Source organism: Vigna umbellata, chromosome 5 (genome assembly GCF_029865625.1).
Source record: "Vigna umbellata cultivar VRB3 chromosome 5, Vumbellata_1.0, whole genome shotgun sequence".
In the NCBI taxonomy this organism is placed as follows: domain Eukaryota; kingdom Viridiplantae; phylum Streptophyta; class Magnoliopsida; order Fabales; family Fabaceae; genus Vigna; species Vigna umbellata.
In genome coordinates, this window is record NC_142169.1 from 8,304,910 (window position 1) to 8,328,807 (window position 23,898).

The 23,898-nt window shown below is 35.6% G+C and overlaps 2 protein-coding genes across 3 annotated transcripts; both read left to right on the forward strand.

Annotated features, from left to right (window-relative positions):
• Positions 1-357: 357 nt before the first annotated feature.
• LOC124822319 (pectin acetylesterase 5-like) lies at positions 358-11,701 on the forward strand. Of its 2 annotated transcripts, none has more exons than XM_047294312.2 (12): positions 358-760; positions 838-920; positions 1,641-1,770; positions 2,461-2,534; positions 2,648-2,740; positions 9,003-9,127; positions 9,419-9,479; positions 9,621-9,674; positions 9,799-9,876; positions 9,962-10,067; positions 10,260-10,405; positions 11,198-11,701. In XM_047294312.2, the coding sequence occupies exons 1-12, from the start codon at positions 517-519 to the stop codon at positions 11,306-11,308; spliced, it is 1,305 nt and encodes a 434-aa protein (XP_047150268.1). In that variant the 5' UTR covers positions 358-516; the 3' UTR covers positions 11,309-11,701. The 2 variants fall into 2 exon arrangements, with proteins under 2 accessions (XP_047150268.1, XP_047150269.1); XM_047294313.2 differs by having other exon boundaries at positions 2,651-2,740.
• A 9,610-nt stretch (positions 11,702-21,311) lies between these two features.
• Positions 21,312-23,556, forward strand: LOC124822320 (Pentatricopeptide repeat (PPR-like) superfamily protein). The gene has a single exon (XM_047294314.2). It carries the CDS (start codon positions 21,376-21,378, stop codon positions 22,978-22,980), a length of 1,605 nt encoding a protein of 534 aa, XP_047150270.1. The 5' UTR covers positions 21,312-21,375; the 3' UTR covers positions 22,981-23,556.
• Positions 23,557-23,898: the final 342 nt, after the last annotated feature.

Consider the following 23,898-nt stretch of genomic DNA (forward strand, 5'->3'; position numbering starts at 1 on the left):
TTTTAAATTTTAAAATAATTGAATCTCACTGTTTTTAAACTATTATAAAATACTATTTTCTTAGTATTTACAAAAGATAAAATCTATATTTCTTATTACAATTTTATAAACCCTTTTCCATCTTAATCATAATCTCAATTTTAAATTTTAACTATATTGTGCATCAAAGTGGTATTTATCCCCGAACCTTAACAATTGTAAAAGAAGGACACATTTAAAAGCAAGTTTAATCTAAAACAATTTCGATAGGTAATAATGTACATATTCCAGAACCATCTCAAATCAAACCAGTAGCAAACATAACGAGCATGATGAAGCGTTTGCGTAAGAAGTACTTCATAAGTGCCACCCAACATCATAGTACACAAAAACAAAGTATCTCCAGCTCAACATTAGAGCACGTTGTTAATTAGATCCATCTATATCTACGCTGCGTTGACTCCAATCTATTCAACGACTACCTGCACTCTCGCAGTGTCTCTCTCCATTCCCATTCTCCCTCTCGTCACAAAAACAATGCCTCATTCTTCTTCTTCTTCTTCTCCCGTTTCAACCATTTCCAATCTCCGTATTCGCGCCCTAATACTTTGGTCCTCCAAGAACTACGCAATAGCTGCATTCGTTTTCCTCCTACTCTTCTCCCTCACTCTCTTCTCTCACTTGGATTCCCGTTCCCGTTCGCATTCCCGTTACCCCTCCCATCCACGCTCCACCCTCGTTCCCTTAACGCTCCTCCATAACGCCAACCGAACGCGCGCGCGTACGTCCCTAACGATCCCACGCGCCTCCCTCCTTTTTCGCTTTAACTGAATCCGGAATTTCCATCTGTGTGTGCAGTTTGCTTGGACGGGAGCGCCCCCGGTTACCACTTCCAAAGCGGGTTCGGATCCGGATCTCTCAATTGGTTGCTCCACATTGAGGTTTCTCGTTTTGCTTTTGTAAAATTCTGTATGATTTCTAGAACAGAGAAAAAATGGCAACACACTGCAAGAGAAGTTTGTGTGTATGAGAAACAATTCTTGAGGTGAAAAATATGAAGGAAAAATGAAACGAACTTTTAAAAGTTAAAAATTAATTTATGTTAGAGATAAGAATTTAGAAGAAAAAAATCTATGCATGTATTTATTGCTGTGTTTTTCTTTTTCTCTTATGCTGAAAATTGAACAATACCAGATTTCTGTTTCCGTACTATCGTAGCCTTATACAATGTCCGCTGATACTTAATCCACCTTTATTATTAAATAGAGAAATGTTCTCAAAACACTCCGGCATAAAAATGTAATATAGTTTGGGACTAGTATAGTCACTGGACTATATCTCCATGACGTATAGTTGAATTTTATTAGCTCTTTGTTGATAACTGAAAACTTAGAAATCTGTCACATAGAAATGATGATTTTTAACCATGTCATAGTTAATCTTCTGACACACCTTTTTCAATGCACTCTTTAGAATTTGTTCAATCTGTTGAAAATCCCGAAATAGTAAGGATTTCATTCATTTCTTGTTTAAGAAGTCTTCTTCGTGATTTTATAGTTTCTAATGACTTTTAACTGATAATATAAAGCATGTGAGAAAATGTGTTACTAGCACTTCTCTGGAAAGTATTATTACCTTCCTGGTTTCAATTGTGTGCGCAGGGAGGAGGGTGGTGCAATTCAATAGCTTCATGTACTCAACGAAAATTCACCCATTTGGGGTCTTCCAATTATATGGAAAAAAGTATTCCTTTTTCAGGAATACTGAGCTCTGACCCCTCTCAAAACCCAGGTTAGATATCTGTAACTGTAACGTGCTTATATCGTTGTTTTAACTTTTAAATTCCACAGGCTGCATCTGTCTAGAATTTCCAGCAATATCAAAGTAGGTCACAAACAGATGCAACTTGCAATTTAAACCCTTGACTTATGTACTGTCAAAGTAACATTAACTGCTTTTATCACACGATGGTACTTGCTTGTCAACTATATCTTGATATCTTTCTTTCTTTACTCTAATTCTGTAGGAATTTACAATTTCTTGAAAAGTTTAGCTTCAATGCATTGATTTATGACATTTTCTTATTATCATCCAATTGTGTGATGCTTGCTACATTCTCATGATTGAATGATATGGTGACAAAGTTTTAGAGACATAGTAAGACATCATTGTTCCAGTTTGGTCATTTTGGTATTCTGGGTTATGTTGATTTCTACTGTGTCTTTAGACAGATCGTGGAATAAATTTTTACTGTTCTAATATTCATGACTGATTGTATTGGTGACAGTTTCCCTCAAATTTGAATAAGTCATATCCAGCTCACCCTGGATATGCATATGTGGCCGTTGAGTAAATTTTACTGCCAGAAAGTGTAGAATGTGTTTGTATGTTGGTAAAAATAAATAGGTAGATAGACGATCTGATATGTTGAGTAAATGATGTTACTTCATATTGAATAAGTGATCTGTCAAACTTATTCAGATTTCTTTAACTGGAACAAGGTGAAGATTCGCTATTGTGATGGTGCATCTTTTGCTGGTCACCCCGAGAGCGAGGTTAGGATTGATTTTACATTTGACAGGAGTGATTTTACATTTGACACTGGTTGTTGGTAACCTTTATATGTTTGGGTTTATGTTGATGTATTTTTTAAAGATATTTTGTACAGCAGAGAGGAAGTGAGTTATTGTTCAGAGGCCAGGTCATATGGGAAGCTATTATGGATGAACTCTTATCAATTGGCCTGTCCAAAGCAAAGCAGGTTATACTTTCATCACAACAATCATCCAGCATATCTTATAAAATTTTCTGAGCTTGTTTCGAACAAATAGGCTTATCAAAATGGATATAATGCCTGGCTTTTAGTCTTCTACTCAATTTTATCACTTGCACTATAAAGCATTAAATGAATGGACCAACGTGGTCAATATTCTGTTTGTTCCGCACTTATTATCCTCATGCGATGCATAGTGAAAACCATATTATGCAATTATTCTTGTAGAACAGGATCAGACTTAGATGAAGGAATATAGAGAAATAATAAATATTTTATTTATTGAATTCTGTTCTCTAGATCTTGGTCAGAGAGATGACAAGTTTGAGATAGAAGAGTATCAATGTACAGAAAGAACCCTACATCCTTGTCACGCTCTCAATAATCCTCCAAAAAGATAGTTTTTTTCTCCTCCCTATTTCTTATTTTTAAAGTCTTCTCAACTAACTGGCTGTAATTGACAGCACGATTAATCACTTCTACATAGTAACTGCCATTGCTGTTATGATTGCTGCCAGCACAACAGCAGCATTGACTAACAATCTTTACTCCCTGCACTCTAGTAGAACTGGATAAGATACTACCCAGTCTTTTTAGAGGTCTGGACTCTTGAGCAAACAATTTTCCCAAATAATTTTGATGTCCCGATTTGGAGCTTCACTGTAGTTATTACCTAGTTGGCTATCTAACTGTAAAATTCTGTCACAACTGAGAAGGAAAAATCCTTTGAGGCATTTCTATTTGGCCTAGCCTACTCCTATAAATTTCTTTGGTTGGAGGTTGACAATCACTCTCCTTTGTATTCTTTCAAGTATATCCTTTTAATTGGTGGTCTGCAATCATAATTGTAAAAGATATATGATTTGATCTTAGTAATTATGTACAGGCTGATAATTAGGTATATTCTCTATTAATAGCCATTATTAGGTTTCCCAATATTATGCTGTGAAAGATCTTGAGTAAAGAATTTACATGTGTGATTAAACACACAATTCGCAAGAGAGAAACTCTTTATGGTATCATAGAGCTAGGTTTTCTTTTTCCCTATGTTTTTCCCTCTTCTTTTTTTTCCGCTATGCACGTTCACATGACATTGTTCATGCGGCATTGTCCATGAAGTACTGTTCACTCTCACTGTTCATATGACACTGTTTGTGCGTTCTGTTCATGCAGTCGCTATGATCTTCCATTGACCACCCTCAAGCCCTCTAAGAATCACCATCGTGCAAGAATCACCACCTAACTCCATTACATGCGTTACCTATCTTTGACATGTCTGTCTCAAGTAACAACCTCCCTGCCACGCTTCTCCTTCCATGAACCACTTTTGGGCTTTGCTTTTGGGACAATATGACTCCATGGCTTTTTCTGATTAGCTTTCGCTCATTCTCTTGTGACTTTTACCAACGTTTCGAATGATCCCATGCAAAAAACTCATAGGGACAACAAATTACAGCACTTGGCATTTGTTGTTCAGTTATGGATTCAAGGTCAAGGCAGAACATTTACGACTTGCTATGATGTATGGCTACGACTAAAAATTTATTCAAAAAATTGTTCATTTCTACAATGTACTCACCGACTTGATGAACATCAAGTTAGAGAACATGGACCTGCAAACATATCTTGGAAAGCTTGATTACCTGGTTGCAAAATATTCTACTTTCATGTCCTTCACTACTAATGCAGAGGCATTCAACAAACAACACATTCGATTTTTCATGGTACTTTCTCCTGTTGGACTTCCACCAGACCTTGAAGTTGTTCATAATCAAATTCTTAGTTCTACCATTACTAAATAGGATGCGATTCAGGAATAGTCATTGCTTCTCTCCACTCCTCATACTTTTGAAAGCACTTCAACATTTGGTGAGCTAGTCTCTCACTCCTCTCATCATGGTGGTCACAATGGAAGTGATGGTGGTCATGGAAATTCCCCTTGCAACTACTACAAATTTTGGGGTCATGTTGAAGAAGAATGTCCCACCAAAGCTCTTTAGTAGCCTCAACGAGCAATTGTGGCCCAAGCCACCACTCCTACTTTAGATATCATAATTTTTGCCACTGAGTATCATGAGCTTCTCAAGCTTCGAGCAACTGACCAACTTACATCAATTGTTTCAGCTATGACTCATTCTAGTAATCTTGTAACTTTTGTTTTTGAGTCCTCCTCAATTGGACCTTGGATACTTGGTTCCGGTATCTCAGATCTTATGACTCAAACTAATCTTTTTTTTTCTCTTCTTGACCTTTCTCGACTCCTTGCCTTCTTGTTACTTTTGCATACAACTCTTTGACTAAAGTCTGGGCCATTGGATTAACCATCCTCTTCCTCAACATTCTTTAAACTATCTTATTTATTCTTGAATGTCCTTTTAATCTAATCTGTATTTTGTCTTGTGTGTTAATAATTTTGTTCTTGTATAGAATTGAAGCAGGGGATGGATGATTAGAGTAGGACATAAGTTTGAAGGATTATTTTGTTTTATCCCTCCAATGTCATGTGTCTCTTGTACCTCTCCAACTCTTGTACACCAACAACGCCTTGAACACTTGAGTCTAGAAAAAGTGTGTCTACTTGTTCCTAGATTTTCTACCACTAAGTCTTTTCAGTGTGAGCTTTGTTAACTAGGTAAACATACCTGTACCTGTTGTGGTCCTCGTTTCAATAAGTGTGTTGCATCATGATATGCTTTAGTTTACTCTAATATTTGGGGCCCTAATCACGTTTGTTCCACATTAGGATATTTTTATTTTGCCAATTTAATAGACAATTTCTTGTACTTGGATTTTCCAATGAAGAATCATTTTCAAGTTTTCTCTACTTTGCAAAGTTTTTTTTTTCTTTTTTAGAAATTGAAACTCAGTTTGGCTACGAAATTAAAATTGTATGAATTGGTAATACAAGTTGTCTTCCCATTTCAGTCTTTGCCAAACTCAAAGGAGATTCTTCATCAAACATCATGAGGCCGCACACCAAAACAATATGGTGTTGTTGAGTGCAAAAAATGCTATTGGGTGGAAACAAATCACACTCTTCTTCACTTTAATGTTCCTTTATGCTTCTCGGGATGTTCTTCTTATTGCATGTCATCTGATTTTACACATACCTTCATCCATTCTCAACAATCAAATTCCATGTTCCATCTTGAACCTTAAAAACAAACTTTGTTTTTTCTCTCTCTGTATCTTTAGGTTTTGTTCACAATCTCACTATGTATTTCTCTGCTAAATTTGTAATATGTATTTTTCGGGGTTACTCCCAACTCTTGAAAGGTTGTCGATGTTTCTCTCCTCGACTACAACTGTATCTAGTCTCTACTGATTATACATTCTTTGAGACTACTCCTTTGTTTTCTTCCAGTGTTGAAGACATCTCTCTTGAGGTTCCACCTATTGTCCCGACACTTGTAGTAGTTTCCATTGCACATCCACTTCTCACATGTGACCAACAAACATGGGCACCATTAGAAGTTGCACTTTATGATCCTCTAGCTTGATCTCTTGTTCCAACTTCTCTTCCATCAATATCACGTACACTTGAACCTCCCATTGCAATTCGTAAAGGTATTTGTTCCACTTATAATCTTAAACCTTTATATGCCTTTGCTCGAAATAGTGATTGTTTATCTCCTTCCTATTTTACTTTTATCTCTTTGGACTCTGTCTATTCCAAAGTCTACAAGTAAAGCCATGAATGGCCACAATTGGCAACAGGTGATGATTACAAATATGACTACTTTGGATGCTAGCAACACATGGGAGCTTGTTCCCTTGTCTCGAGACAAACCACTATTGGGTGTTGGTAAGTCTATACAGTGAAGATTGCATCTAACATTACAAATGATTGTTGCAGAACTCGTTTGGTGGCTAAGAGTTATACTTAGACTTTTGGTGTAGGTTATGGTGACACTTTCTCTTGTGATCAAAATCACTTTGTCATCTTTTTCTTGCCATGATTGCCATCCGCCATGAGCCTTTTTACTTGTTTGACATAAAAAATGTCTTTTTGCATGGTGCGTTGCAAAAAGAAGTGTACATGGATCAACCACTTGGTTTTATAGTATCTGGCAATTCACATCTTGTCTTTAGGTTTTGCCGCACATTCTATGACTTGAAGAAATCTTCCCATACTTGGTTCAACCATTTCAACTAGGTTTTGCTTGAGTTTTGTATGGCTCATTCTAAAGTTGATCACTTAGTTTTATTCACATCATTCTTCGTCTGACATGTTCATTTATCTTGTATATGTTGATGAGATTGTCACTATAGCATTTTTGACTCAAGTCTCACTTTAACTGCTAGTTTCAAACCAAGAACTTCCATCCACTTAGGTACTTTATTGGCATTGAAATAGGGATGGTAAAGTGGGCCTTGCTGAAGTACTTTAATGGCATTCAACCTGTTAGTCTGCCTTGCTGAGCACACTAAACTAGCTGGTCGGAGCAGGCTAGCCTACCAACCCACTTTTATTTTAAACTAAAAATTAAAATTAAAATAGTTTAAAATATTAACCATTTTGTATTATATTTATTTGAAAGATGTAAATATGCAATAATATTGTAACTTAAATCATTAATACTTATAAATTAAGTTTCAATTATTAATTATAATATAGTAATTCAAGATGTAAAGGTAATAATTGTTTTAATTTATTTAATTAGAGACATTAGTTAATCAATCAAAAACTTAGAAATCATTTATATGGTTAAATGTGCTGTAAATATATATATATATATAACAAATTTTAAAAAAAAGTTGGTGGGCTGGCCCACCTTTTTGTGGGGTGGGTCAAGATTTTCAACTCATTTTGCTAGGTGGGCCGGTGGGCTGAGCCAAAACATGCCAAGCTAACCCATTTTTCCATTCCAACATTGATTGAAGTTGTGCAATTCTCATTTGGCATTGACATTTTCGAGTGCTTCAAACTTTTTGACCAATACTAGTATAATTGACTGTTGCCCCAACTTTAGTGCTATGGATCCTAATTTAAATCTTCTTCTAGAATAGGGGGAGTGATTGAAATACCTCGGAAGATATCATAGTCGACTAAGCAGACTTAATTACCTCATTGTCACTAGACCAAACATCACATGTGTAGTTTGTGTGGTTAGCCAATTCCTAAAGGTCTCATGTGATAGTCATTGGGATGCTGTTGAACACATCCTTCAATACATTTAGAATGCACCAAGTTGCGATTTAATACATGCAGATGAAGGCAATTTCAAAATTATTTGTAATTTTTTCTAGTGTTGATTGGGTAGGATTACTATAACATAGGAGGTCCACTTCTGGATATTAGGAGCAAGGGGCATAAAATTGTTGCTAAATCCAATACTTAAGTTGAGTACTAGGCTAGGGAGCAACTGCATGCGAGATTACCTGGCTTAAGCCACTTCTCTGTCAGTTAATATTTGGAGATACACAGGATACTCGAATAATATATGACAATGAAGCTGCCATTCACATTGCATCAAACCAAGTCTTTCATGAGCCAACAAAACACATAGAAATTTATTGTCAATTTTGTGGGAGAGAAGGTCCTCTTTGGAGAGATCATTACGAACTTTGTCAACTCCATTGACCAACAAGTAGACATGCTCACTAAATCCCTGAAGAGCTATCGTAATGACCGCAGCTGTAACAAGCTTTACTCATGACATATGTACTCCAATTTAAGGGGGACTGTAAAAATATGATTTGATCTTAGTAATTAGGGAAATATGTATAGGTGATAGTTAGGGATACTATCCTTTATTAGGTTTCCCTATATTATACTTTGAATGATTATAAATACAAAATTTACATGTGTGATTAAGCACACAATTCACAACAATGAAAAACCCTTTAATAAACTTTTTGTTAGTTTATATTGAATAACTTCTCTTTAATCTATGTATTGCTTGAGTTGGTTAACATAAGAAAGTGGTTGTCCTTTATTGTAAATGAACTTCTTTAATAAGCACAAATAATTTCCATATTCTCTTAAATGAACTTGAGCAATAAGAATAGATGGTAACATGAGATTAAAGCTTTGCTTTTCAATTTGAACATGTGCAATTTCAAGAGTGAAAGGAATTTCTGTGTTAGTTCTTGTCTTTTGACATGAATGTAATTCAAATAGGCAGTATTATCTCACTCCAAACTCCAGATTATATGCTTTTGATATATTGGACTGTGTATGAATTATGATGGATTAGCCTTGAATTAAAACTTGTTAGCATTTGATGATAGAAGACTACTTCTGTAGGCGTTGCTCTCAGGATGCTCTGCTGGAGGGTTAGCAGCTCTTATACACTGTGACAACTTCCGGCAATTACTTCCAAAAGAAGCAACTGTTAAGTGCCTTTCTGATGCAGGCTTCTTCCTAGATGAGTAGGTTTCTCTCAACATGCAGCTTTTTGTGTCATGATAAATGTAAACTGAAAGTTACCGAAACACCTTTTTATTTTATCACACTTTGGGTGATCTCTGGACGATACTTCCTGAGCAAAAAAAAGTTTTGAATAGTAATGGACCAGAGTTTCATTAACTGCTATTGAGATTTGTAAAACCGCACTACTGGTACATTGAGTTCTAAATTACCTGTACATGGCATGCTCACCATCTCCCATGATGTGTTACTGCGTAAAATAATTAGTATAATCTTTATTACACAAATTTCAGGAAGGATATTAGCGGAAACAGTACAATGAGATCCTTCTATCATGATGTTACCCAGCTGCAGGTGTGGTTACTTATATAGTTCTAGCAATATTTCTTTTAGGAATTACGATTATACTTATCTGTTAAGTATATTGGTATAAATAAAGAAAAGTACACTGATTTTTTCTCTTAATTATATAATAATCGCAAATCTCGTTGTCAGGGTCTTGCAAAAAGTTTGCACAAAGATTGCATTGATAAAATGGAACCATACAAGGCAGGTTTTTAGTTTTTATCATACTTTGTTGCCTCAGCCTTTGGTAGAATCTGTAACTGTAAAGTTTGATTGGTTGGTCATATATTTCAACTAAAGAACAACCAAATGTTTATTTGTAATGCAGTGTCTGTTTCCACAAGAAATTGTTAAAAACATAAAGACTCCACTGTTCCTTGTTCATCCAGCGTATGATTTCTGGCAGGTAAGCTCCCTTAGCATACATGTTTCATTGTTAACTTTTTTTTAAAAAAAGGTCTCACATTTGATACAAGTTAAAATGTATTTAGATACGCAATATCTTGGTACCTCAAGGATCAGATCCCCTTGGTCACTGGCAAAGCTGCAGACAGAATATTCGCAATTGTAATGCTAACATGATTGATAAACTTGATGGTAAGTAAACACTATCACTACCATATAGTGTTTCTGGATATTTTGTTGAAGTCTTGGTTTACTAATTTATGTAAGCCTTCAATTGGATTAGATTTGGAATAGCACAGATGCTGATTAATGATAATCTAACCTGGAAAATAAATATAGTAGCCACTCCAAGGCATGGATAACGTGGGAAATTATGATTGTCAGGTTACCGTGGCTCTTTGCTGAAGACTTTGAATGACTTCCAACAACGAAAAGAGATGGGAATGTTTATAAATTCCTGCTTTATCCATTGCCAAACTGAGATGGAAGTAACGTGGCATTCATCCAACTCTCCTAAAATAAATGATAAGGTAATCATAGTTTTGGAATCTCACATATGCTGTGTAGATAATATAAGTTATATAAATACTCAAGGCATGGAATTCACCCAACTATCCTGAAATAAATGATAAGGTAGGCCTAGTACCTCTGGAAGGTCATACAATGGGAAATTTGCTTTTTGAAAGTTAACACAAATATAGAATCACAACATGGTACTGACATTTTAAGTGCCAAACTTAATTAGGTACTCCTTTGGATTAGCTTCTTTATCCACATTTCTCCATTAAAATGTGAAGGTCCTCGCTTGCTCAACAATCGACACTAGATTCGGGCGTTGATGCAGTGGATATAGTTTCATTTAACACTAGAGTTGAGACAAACAATGCATTACTTCTTGATAATGGCTTAGCTGTTAGCATTAGCACATATAATCCGTTGGGATTGATCCGTATTGGGGATTTGACAACTTTTATATTAATTGTCGTCAGAGTCAAACAAATTCTTCCTCTTTTGCCGAGGCCTGGATCAGTAACGGGACCATAGGCAAAGTAATATAATGTTTTCAAATATAAAGTGAAGCAAAGTAGTAAAATAACAAAATCTTAATTCACATTTTCTGTTTATTTGTATAAGCATTATGTAGTTATTTTATCTGAAACTGAAAGATGTGTCCTCCCCTTTCCCTCTAAACTCACTTCTATACATTAAACAGAAACTTCAACAAAGTTCGTCCTAGTCTGGTTTACTTTACATTGTACTAGTTTAGTTTTTGTCATACTGTTCCTTTTGCTACCCTTCACTGTTTTTGACCCCTGGAGCAGACAATTGCTGAATCTGTTGGTGATTGGTACTTTGATCGAGAAGCTGTAAAGCGTATTGATTGCTCTTCTTTTCCCTGCAATCCCACTTGCCACAATATGGATCTCACTTGAATACAAAACAAAACATGGCTCCATTTTTAATGCCACATTTATCTCAGATCTTCGTTGCTTGAAGTTCATGAAGAAATATACTTCCATTTATGCTCTTTCTTGAGAGTGTGCCTGGGGAGTTAATCTTATTCACTCTTGCGTGATACGTGTTCTACAGTGTATAGATATTATGCCATGCAGCATGAAGTTTCCCCTTGACCAAGTAACTCCTGCCCGTCCTTGTTATATAACCATTGTATCATTTTTTTTGTCAGTATCTTTAAGTTTTTAATTTTTTTTTATTGATTTCCTAATGCAGAACACTAAATTTTGTGACTATTATTGTTATCTGTACTGTACTTCTTGAATCAAGTTTTTTGTAATACCTTAATTCTAACCGTAGTGTTTTAGTTAGATGTCTTTTCTCAGATTGCCACATTCGTTAACAATGATGCAATGACTCTTCCTGTTTTGGGGTCAATAAAACTAAATTCTTTCACTAAACAAAAAACATTACAGTTTTGAATGGGATAGCTCCGCAGGAATGACAAAATTGCTGGCAATCTGATGGATCAGTAAAGTTTGTGAATGTGGTAGAGACAATTGTACAATGTTGCAGAACCCATCATATACTATCTTTTATTCAGTTAAAAACCAATTTATGGGCTCTATACTGGATGCATAAGTTAAGAAACCAATATATACTTAGAATGTCATTGTTATATAAGAGAAATAAATATGGGTTATATTACAACATATGACCAAGAGTTAATTATTTAAACTCATAACATATCAAGTATATTATTGGTTGCTCGAAATAAATATATTTAACTATATTCATTAACTTAATATAATGGTTCAGTGTATTGAGCAACAAATTTAACATGGACGTTTAAAAATCATAATAAGTCTATTTATAGAAGATGGTATAATTTTACAATGTCAAAATTTAAGTAGCAGTTAAATTAATAATTGAAATTCAATTAGTAAATAATTAAAGTTAATTCAATGATAAGAAAAGTAGTAAAAACTAGAATGATACACGTACAAAAAGTTATAGAAAGAGGGTTTCTAATCATAACACTAAATCCAACATTTTGCTGGACATTAAAAGCAGTAAGATCCGGAACAAACCATAATAAGTTATATGGAAAAATTAATACTAGTTTTCTTTTTAGAGTAATAATTCCACGAGCCGATTCACCTAACCTTTGACTCTCCAATTTGTTAGTTTGGGATGCTTTCACATGCCTTACAATTTTCATATTTATATTTCAAAAATAACTTATGTATTTTATTCATTGTGTTCTGAAATGACTTAACTTTTATGTACAATTAAAATTATTATATCCCATAACAGTCAAAACTGTTACTGCACAAGTTCTTGTATAAAAACAAAGTACTTCTATAAGATCTTGTGCAACTATGAATATAAAACAAATGAATATTCATTAATAGTGTGTAAAAGCTTGTAGTGATGTAGTGTTTTTTATTTGAGATACCTAACTCTTAACAACACATAACTGAAGTCCACCATAAAATATAGACAAATGATATTTTTTTCTTATAATTTTTATGAAATGAATAATCATTTGACTATCTTATTATAAAAATGTAATAACAAATATTGAGCCAATAAAGAAAAGTGAATAAAATATTAATATATACATATGAGCAATTATCAAGTAGTTATATATGTTTAATGAGAATCTAAAAATCATATAAGATCTATCATACAGAAAATATTAGAAGCTAAATATCCAAAAACCAAATAACATATAAGGTTGTGTTACAGACATGTGTGAAGTTAGTCATGCATAGGTATCAACACTTGATTTGTGAAAGAATAGGATACTTAATCCTCTAAATGGAGATTGATGTTAAGACAAAGGACTAGAAGAAAATAGATAGAAAATTTTACTTTCTTCTATATCTAACATGTCTAAATCATGTTCAACTTACAAATAACTCAACACACAATAGCACAATGAATAGAAAATATATTAGGGTTGATGATATGATCATTGATCATATTTGTGTTAAAAATATTTGATTTGACCAACAACATTAACATTTTTTCTTGTGTCCAATCACAAATATTCTTCAAATATTTGTTTTTTTTTATCAAACAAATTTTAAATGGATATATTTTTATTCTAGACTTCATGATATCCATATGTCTTTTTTAAAAATACGATCATTATATGAAGATAATAAAACAAAATATTCGATTTTAAAGCAAGTAAATTTAACTGTATAAACGCACCTTTCACCCTCTATTATTATTGATACACCTATTATGAGTGAATAGAATAAATCATATTTTTCATTGTACAAAGATAAGACATAAAAACTTCTTAAAAGAAAAATATGCTAACATATAAGAATAATACCTGTAACATCCCAAAATACAGTAATTACCATAAATCAGAATTAATTACAATTAACAGTAAATCAATTCAGTCTTCTTAATTAACAGAGTTCAAAAGCCGAACGGCTTAGAGTGTAGAGTTACAATATACAAATCGAATTCATGAAAGAGCTAATAACGAGCGGTTTTACAAAACAAAATAACCGAACGTATAAACCCAAAACGGACGTCCTAAACTAGAAAGAAAAGACGGACGTCCTACTGCTCCGCTTTCACTTCCACTTCGACTAAATTTTCTTCTTGGATCACCTCTTCTAAAGTAGCCTCGCCTTCTGCTCACATCCACAACGGATGATCATTGCAAGACAAGACGAACGTACACATACCATGGACAACACAAGGAAAAACGAAAGGGTAAGCTTATATAATTTAATTTATAATTCAACACATACAACGAACATATCATTCCACTCAAGCACATTGTTTAACATATAACATCATGTAACATCTATAAATATATCTATATATATAAGACGACCGTCCGGACTGTATGATCTGTGTAGCTACAGGCGTCCTTGCACCCGAGTGGTGTAGTAACTGGGATACACTCAACAGCTGCCACTCGAGGTTAGTCCGTTCTTACGTCGCCCATGTTAACTTATGGACTAAGGACCTCCTGCCATTCCCACACATGAACTACTCCTCTCTACTTGAGAACGAGCACTCACGGAATATCAGGATGGACCAAGCCAGCATTAGCATGCCCACAGTCATACTTTACCAAATTCCACACTCAACATATGTGAGTCGTTCCTCCCTGGAACGCTCGTACAACATTCATAAACGTTTAATCATCTCATATAATGTTCATCATTCAAAATCTTTCACTTTTATTTTCATTTTTGTCTTTCAGTCCGAGTACGTAAATATTGAACTTTCAGCCCTCTTTATAACGAGGACAACCGTGAGGAACGAGACTGAAGAATTTACCTCGTTCCAAAATAAAGTAATACCGACTACCAGATAGATGAACGACCTGTGTTAACACGGGTGCTCGACACTGTCGGTCGACCCAAATGGACGACCTGTATTAAGAAGGTTGCTCGACACTGTCGGTCGACACAGATGAATGATCTGTATTATCAAGGGTGCTCAACACTGTCGGTCGATACAGATGAAGGATCTGTATTACAAGGATGATCGACACTGTCGGTCGACACAGATGGATGATCTGTATAAGGGTGCTCGACACTGTTGATCGACACAGATGAATGATCTGTATTTCAAGGATGCTCGACACTGTCGGTCGACACAGATGGATGATCTGTATAAGGGTGCTCGACACTGTTGATCGACACAGATGAATGACCTATATTAAGAAGGGTTTTCAAGAAAAGAGTAAGAGCGCTTGGTGTAAGACCGAGCACTACCCAATACGATTACTACGTGTAAGATCGACACTGCTCATTATGAGCTCTAAGTAAAAGACCTACATAGCTCATGCTCGACCAGAACCCTTCCCAAATGAAAGTATTCCAATTCAAAGAAGTTTACTAGAACACCAAACGGTCGAGAACCGTTTAATGTCGGACATAAGTTATCATAGGGAAGTTGATATTCAAGTTTCACTTACATTCTCTCGTTCCTAAGCATGTATATTTCTTATTCATACGTATCACTCATATCATACATTTCAACCAACATATATCATATTCATTCAGTACAGCAACGTTCGACCATGCATACTCAACCGACATACATCTCATACATTCAGTTCATATCATGTTTACATACAACATACAAGTATAAATTAAATTACTAAGCTTCCCTTACCTGGATAGCAGTGTACTCCCGAAAAGCAAGGTTTTTGTTCGACCTCTAACAGCGTTCTACCCTCAGGTTTCGCTCAACAACTTTCACTTAATCTAAAACACCAGAAATCAGAAACAACTCAGACCTATAACCCATGCATGCAACTGAATCTTAGTTTGCATGTACTACAGAACAAACGTTCAGATCATCGTCCAGAGTCGAGTGACTTACCGGTTACAGAACTAGGATCTGTTTGGTTCGGATTGAAGCTCACGGTGCCAGGAACGTTCCTACGGTTCTGAAACGTGATCGGAGAAGAAGGTGATGAGTTACAGTAGAGAGAAGGTGAAGGTTTCTAGAGAGAAGTTGGAGAAAACGAAAGGTTGGGTTCTGAGGAAGAAGATGAATGGTGCAGGTGAGTGGAAGAGTTTTTCGAAAAATCACTTTTGTTTTCTTCCAATTCCAGACGAACGAGCGTCTCGTTTTCGGACACCTGCACTCCCATTCTGACTTCAGAACCTTCCAACGTGACAAGTGGCATGCGTGCATGCAATGCAAAGTGGGTTTTAATTACCCGGAGCAGTGACGTGGCGTGTGTATTAATGGTGATGCGACAGAGATTATCATTGCTAATTATCTAGGGTCTCACAATACCATTTCAGAAGAAGAGACGTTTAGATAACATAAATAATTGTCATACATTGATGTCTTGATGTTTCTAGTTGAATGATTCAAAATGTCTAAAATAAATTATTACAAAAAAAAACACTTAATACAAATGACTTCCACGTGAAACAAGGTTAAAAAGAAATTATATATAAAGAGTAATAATATTTTGATACATAAATTATTACATTCATTTTTATTGATATTATATTTTTTTCTTTCTTCTTTTATAAATATAAAAATTTATATTTTTATGACTATTTTACTTTTATAATATATATATATATATATATATATATATATATATATATATATATATATATATATATATATATATATATAAATGAATGTCAATACGTTATCTTACCATTATTCATATAAAAATAAAAGTAAGATTAGGTAACTTTAAAAGTTGCATAAAAGCTTTCAATTCCATTGGGCTATATAAACATTGTCTTACTTATTTCTAAACATGTTTTATAGAAGATATAATGTTAAGTGAGATTTACACAATAAGTGATGAAAGAAAGTAAGATCGTGTTATATTTTGCACAATAAACTGCATGAAATGGATGAATTAGAAGAACCATTAACCTAAAATGACTATTTGATTGGTAAAAGTTTATGAGAAGGAGATTGTAGTCCTTGTACCTTCTAACAACAAACAAACTTATTTTAAATTCCTATATAACAAACAAACTTATTTTAAATTCCTAGATCTTTGCTTTGTGTGTATGCTAAAATGAGAAATGGAATCAATTTAGGGTTATTCATACTTGATACAAAAAGGTAATCCCTAAGTAGATCCACGTTTTGTCAAAAGGATTACTAATATCCTTATTATCATTGCCTTAAATTCATTTAGTGGATTCCAAACCATTGCGGAGAAGCACTCCATAAAAGAAATGAAACTTTTATAAATTCATTGAGGAAATGAACATTTACAGACATTTGTTAAGTGAAAGTGTTACATATGTATGGACTAAAACACTCAAAGAAATGGATCTAATGGATTAAAAACTTAAATTTCGAATAATAAACTTCAAACTCATTGAGCAAAAGAAAATAGACAGACAAATTGGTATTAATTGACTAGTGTAAGAACCTAGAAAATAAAATATTAGAATTGATAGGTGTATTAAAATAATGAGACAGATTATTTTATTTTAAAATAATTATATAATATAAATAGAATTTTCTAAACTGGTCTCATTTCTTAAAATACACTCTATCTCTCTAGAGTTCTTTCTCTTTGCTTCCTTTCACATCTCTCTAAGTGTTTTTTCTCCTAAGTAATTTTTTTGATGATCAGAAGGTGCTTAGATGATCATGGCATCAAGGCTTACAAATCTAATCGCTCAATTTTTGTTTTAGAGCAAGTAAATTTCTACTCATTTTTTTCACCTCTTTGCTTCAGTTAATGATCATGCATAGAAACTGTTATGCATGTATCATCTAGCTCTCTTTTCTTGTTCTTGGTGAATTTAGAGTTCTAAGAACTTTGTCCGTTTCCAATTTGGTGCCTCGTAGGTTCATTTAGGAATTTCTTGCGTTTCAAGCGATTGGCTGGACGTTTGTGTGGGTTGAACTGCTATTTTGAGGTTATGGAAGTTAGACCTTATCTTAGTCGTGTTTGTAGTGTAAATTTAGTAATTACATAAATTATAGATGTTTTAGTAAAAATTGACGTGTTTTGGTAAATTTGACGTATGTTAAATTGGTGTTTTGATAATATGGTGTTATTGTAATTGATATGAGGATGTGTTTGCTACTGTATACTATTTTAATTGTGTGTGATTTTGGAGTGTGCTAGCAAGTGCAATTGGACTTGTTTATGCAAGTTGCAAACTGATTTAATGGTTTAAAAGTGTAGAAATGAAATTGGGTAGCTTGTAGGAGTGAAAAAATGGGTTTTTAAGTGTCAATTTGAGTTACAGTAGGGTTCTCTAAGTTTTCTAAAGTTTTGGAGGGTCCTAAGGGTCTTTAGAAGTGGAGGGTAGGGTCCCCAAAGTCTAATTTGTAGTGGTTTTGTTGTTTTCATACCGTTGGGCGGCACGGTGGGAGCTGCTGGGCACCACTTTGGAGGTTCAAATAAATGGATTTTTAAGTGCTTTCCAATGGTTGGTTTGGTTGTTTGATGTCTTTTGATGTATGTTTAAATGCTATATATGTTTATACAACGTGAAAGTAAAGGAATGTATGTTCATGGTTTCAAAGGTTATTAAAGTTGTGAATTTAGTTCCAAGGTGGAACTCTTTGGTGTGATTCAAGTGTTGTTAGAATGAATGCATGTAGTTCAACATTGTGGGTTTTTCTGACACTCTAATGGTCATACATGTTCAAATAGAGAAGTTTGACGCATGTGGTAAGAGTAGTAGGAGGTCTTAGTCTTGGGTGCTTCAAGTATGATCTAAGGTGTGGAACAAACTAACTTTATGAGTGTGGTAGGGTGAAATCCATTAGCAATGACTTTGCAAAGCAGTAGAAGCCACCACAAATGCATAACTCTTCATAGCTCGACATTCATTCTATGTCCGGACAGTCGGTCTAGGTCTTTTTACACTAAGATGTTTGAGTTGATCTATGTTATCCGTATTATTTTTATGTGACATGTTTTAATTTATATGATAGAATGTTTTGAATCTAGCTTACCATGTTGTTTAGTTTATGTTTGTTGTTATGTTTCCTTTGTTTGGTTTGGTGATGATCATCTGGTGGGTGTGAGCAGAAGGTAATGATATGTCGGTAGAGAAAGTTATTGAGGAAGATGTTTATGATGCTTCGTTGTAGTAGTAATAGATTTATCTGTTTTAGCTTTGTTCTATTTTGTGGTTGAGATGATCATTTTTGTATATAGTTTTGTTATAACTATGTTATACATAAAGTTTTAAATTTATAGTTGTTTTGGATGACTGTAAATTATACTTTATAATCCTTCTTCCAACTGATCTTTTATATTAAACGTATGTTGACTATTGTATAATTTATGTTATATTTTGAGATGTTACCATTAGGTTATGAAAAAAAAAGATAAATTATTGTTATAAATAAAACCTTATAATCAACTCTTGATGTTACACTTTCTTAGAGGTATCATCCTTTTGAACATTCTAATTTTCAATAAAAGCTTCACGAATTAGTGATAACTTTTTGTGAAAAGTTTTCATTCAACATTGTTTCACTTTTTAATTGTGGACACATTTAGAATATTTGACACTTTAATGAGTTTTTTTCCCATGCTCTTTATGATTTATGTTGAACAAAGGTTTTTTTAACCTTGTATGCAATAGGTTATACATTATTGGTTGTCTTTCTAAATAAATTCCATGACCTTTAATTTATATATTGACAAAAAATTTGATTCTTCAACTGAACTCAACTAGAATCCATGTCCAATTAATTCATGGATATCTCTAATGAGGAAAAATAATTTAGAAAATGGTAGAATTCAATATTATTTATATATTTTTACTTGTTTTTTTAATTTATCTTTCCCTTAAGAAAACCTTTTATTTAAAATCAATATTTGTTTATTAGGTAGGATTACGAGTCTTAAGAAAAAAATATTTTTAACTAAAAATATTAGTTATAATTAACTAAAATTAATTAAATAAAAATATTTATATATTTGTATTCATGCAAAAATATTAGTTGTTATATTTAATCATTTTAACTAAAAATTTAAGGTTTAATCATTTTGGAGGTTCCTATTTGTGTAGATTCGTATCAATTAGGTCCTCGTATTTTGAAAGAACTCAATTGGGTTCTTTTTATGTAAAATTGAATCAATAAAGCCCCTGCCGTTAAATTATGTGGATGGCGTTAAATGTGTTGCTTGGTGTGACATGGTGACATGGTGAAGTGGCATTTCATAACAATCGTGGCACACATAAAAAGGTCCACATAATGACCAGATGGACGTGGCTAATGAGGCCGTGCCACGTGTCAGCCCCTTCCCCACCCAAAATTAGGGTTTCAGATTGGAGGGAAGGGGGAAGGCTTCTTGGGCCGTCATGAGTGAGAATTCTGTGTCGTGAGCTGCTTTCAAGGAAGGATGAAGGATTTGGGATTATGGCTTGAAGGAAGTTGACCCTGTGATTTGATACATTGTTTCTGCGTTTGATTTGCAAGTAATGGAGAACGAAATAACTCGTGAGTTTTGTTTCTGGTGAGTCAATGGAGAAGACGAAGATATGTGGGTTGCTCTTGGGTTAATCTGCAGGCAATTTGCGCGAGGTGGAAGAAGATGTTCGCAATCTGTAGCAGCGACAACATTTAGGGTGTGGTCGGATCTTGGTTTTCTCATATCTGTTTGTGGTTTTCTGGTTATTGATGGTGAAGAAGATGATCTCGTCGCTGTAAATGGTGCGACCGGCGACGACAAAGTGGTTCTCGTGGTGCGGCTTGGTGCGAGTAGTGGCGGAGGCGGCTTGTTGAGGATTGGTGGTGAAGATGGTGGCGATGCTAGGGTTTGGCGTGGAGGATTTGCGGTGATGGTTGAAGATGACGACGATTGATGGTTTTCATGGTGGTGGCCATGAATGCTCGCGGCTGACAGTGAGGTTGAGGTGGTGGAGACAGGGTCTGGCGGTGCTAGGATGGACGTTATGACAGCTTTGTGGCGCAAATTAGGGTTAGGCGGCGACCTTGCGGCAACGCATGACGGTGATGGTGGCAGTACAGTTGCGGCACGACGGCAAGGATCATGGAATTAGGGTTTTTGTGGAGAGGATGATGATGTGGCAGGGATGATGATGTGTTAGAATTTAACTGGTTCATTATGGTGTGTTAGGATTTGGGACACTTGGCAAAATCTGGTTCAATCTAATTTATGTGTCAGGTTATGAAATGCCACTTCACCATCCACCAGGCAACACATTTAACACCGTTCACAAAATTTAATGGCATGAGCTTTATTAATTCAATTTTACATAAAAAGTGACCCAATTGAGCTCTTACGGAGACCTAATTAACAGAATTATCGAAATGATTAAACCAAAAATTTAATTATAATTATTAATTAACTTTTTACACTATAAATTTTATTTAGTTCTAATATAACTTTTCACATCATTAAATTATATTAAATAATATTTAATATCAAATGGTATAGAAATTGAAATTTAAATAAAAAATTGTAAAAACGTAATTATATATAAAGAGAAAAAAAAACTTGGAAAGCAATTTAAAATTGATATGATTATTTACGAAACTTCGCAATTCACTCCTTCATTTGCTAATGTTCCAGTCCACACTGTCCGGCATATCCCGGCGGCAGCGCCGCCCATTTTCCACCGCCGTCTCCGCCGCCATCGCCGCCAACAGCGTTCCTGCCTCGCCGCTCCCTCCCTCATCCTTCACCATCCGGCCCCCAGTCCACCCTTGGCCTCGCCGCCTCACTCCTCTCAACCTCGCTTCCCTCATCTCCCGCCAACACGACCCCGACCTCTCTCTCCAAGTCTTCCACCACGCCCAATCCCTCCACCCCTCCCTCTCTCATGCGCCGCAACCCCTCCACGCGCTTTTCCTTAAACTCTCACGCGCCCGCCGCTTCTCCATCCTCGAGTCCCTCCTCACGCGCCTCCCCAGTCCGCCGCCAGAACCCTCACTTGTCATCCTCATCCGCGCATACGGCCTCGCCGGAAAACCCCTATCTGCCGTCCGCCTCTTCCTCAAACTCCAACCCCTCCGCGTCCGAACCTCCGTCAAATCCCTCAACGCGCTCCTGAACGCACTTGTTCAGAACAAACGGTACAGTTTAGCGCACTCAGTGTTTAAAAGCTCTGCGGAAAAATTCGGGGTTGTGCCTGACGTTGTTAGCTGCAACATTTTGCTCAAGGCTCTATGTAAGAGCAATGAAGTTGATGTTGCGGTTAGGGTTTTGGATGAGATGGGTTTGATGGGTTTGGTTCCGAATGTGGTTAGTTATACAACTGTGTTGGGTGGGTATGTGTTTAGGGGTGATATGGAGAGTGCTATGAAGGTTTTTGGGGAGATTTTGGATAGAGGGTGGGTGCCTGATGCAACCACTTACACTGTTTTGATGAGTGGATTTTGTAGGATGGGAAAGTTTGTGGAGGCAATTAGGGTTATGGATTTGATGGAGGAGAATAGGGTTCAAGCTAATGAGGTTACTTATGGTGTCATGATTGAGGCTTATTGTAAGGGGAGGAAATCTGGGGAGGCTGTGAACTTGCTTGAGGATATGGTGGCAAAGGGGTTTGTGCCAAATTCGGTGTTGTGTTGTAGAGTTGTTGATTTGTTGTGTGAGGAGGGGAGTGTGGAGAGGGCTTGGGAGATGTGTAGGGGGATGGTGAGGAAAGGGATTCAGTTTGGTGGCGCGGTGGTGAGTACGATTGTGCATTGGCTTTGCAAGGAGGGGAAGGTGGTGGAGGCAAGGGAAGTGTTGGATGAACTGGAGAAGGGGGAGGTTGCGAGTTTGTTGACTTATAACACACTGATTGTGGGAATGTGTGAGAGAGGGGAGCTTTGTGAGGCAGCGAGGCTGTGGGATGACATGGTGGAAAAGGGTAGAGTTCCAAATGCATTTACTTACAATGTGTTGATTAAAGGGTTTTGTAAGGTTGGGAATGTGAAGGAGGGTATCAGAGTGCTGGAGGAGATGGTGGAGAGTGGATGCTTGCCTAACAAATCAACATACTCCATATTGGTTGATGGGATTTCTGTTTCAGGAGGAAAGAAAAAGGAAATCGAGAAGGTAGTTTTGTTGGCCATGACGTCTGGAGTTGATGGTGACTTGTGGGAACTTTTCTTAAAACTTGTGGTCAATTTAGATGGCAATGCAGCTAAACTGGATAGGATATTGACAGAGAATGCAGTGTGATAAAAGAAACTCTGGGATGTGGTGTCGTGTCTGATCTTTGAAAGTTGATCACCAAAAGGGGATTGAATTTCTGAAGGAAAGGGAATCAATGCATGTTTTGTATGTTGCATTACATGTTTCCCACTCCCTTTGCGGCGGGCTTGGAGAGTGAAATAAGATGGGAAACTGAGCCCGAGCTGTCAAATAACTATGGGAGTCCAATTCCATTACCAACTGTTGTTTAGTGAGTCTGTTTTGCGATTCGATTCAAGTAATGAAACAATCTAATCATTCCAGGGTTCAACTGCTCAAGCACTTGGTTGGTTTCCTTCCTAGTAAGATGCATTCCACTGACTGCGAGCTAGATTTTCCTGATGCTATTCTGGGCATGGCCTTATCATATTATTCGAATGCTTTCTGGACTGTGGTTGCACTGGCATTTGGAATGATTTCAATGTGGTAATAGAAAATTAACATCAAAAGGAAAATGTTGATATTCTTTCTCATGCCTATGGTTAGCCTACATCGTATAATATTGGTCTTTGTAACTTTTGAGTCTAATATGGTAGCCAATTCAGTTGTGTTAAATTATACAAATATACTTCAGTAAGAATACATTATATTGAGAGTGTCGCATAATAGGGGGAAAACTTAGAAAACAGAGAATAAATTGAAAAAAAGAGCTTGTGAATTTGGAATTTAGAAGATCCAAGAGTTAGTTATGCGCCATGCTCACAAGGTTGAAGTGTAACATCAAATTGTCAGAGACCTTCGCTGGAAGATTCAGTCCCAAGGATGTAGGAGAATGAGCCCTCTGGAACAAAATGAATCTCTAGTGTGCATGACTTATTGCTTGAATGGAATAACTTGCTTCACTGTTTTCAGTTCTATACAATTATGTAGCCTTTTCAATATCTTCATTTGGTAGTCTTAACTTTC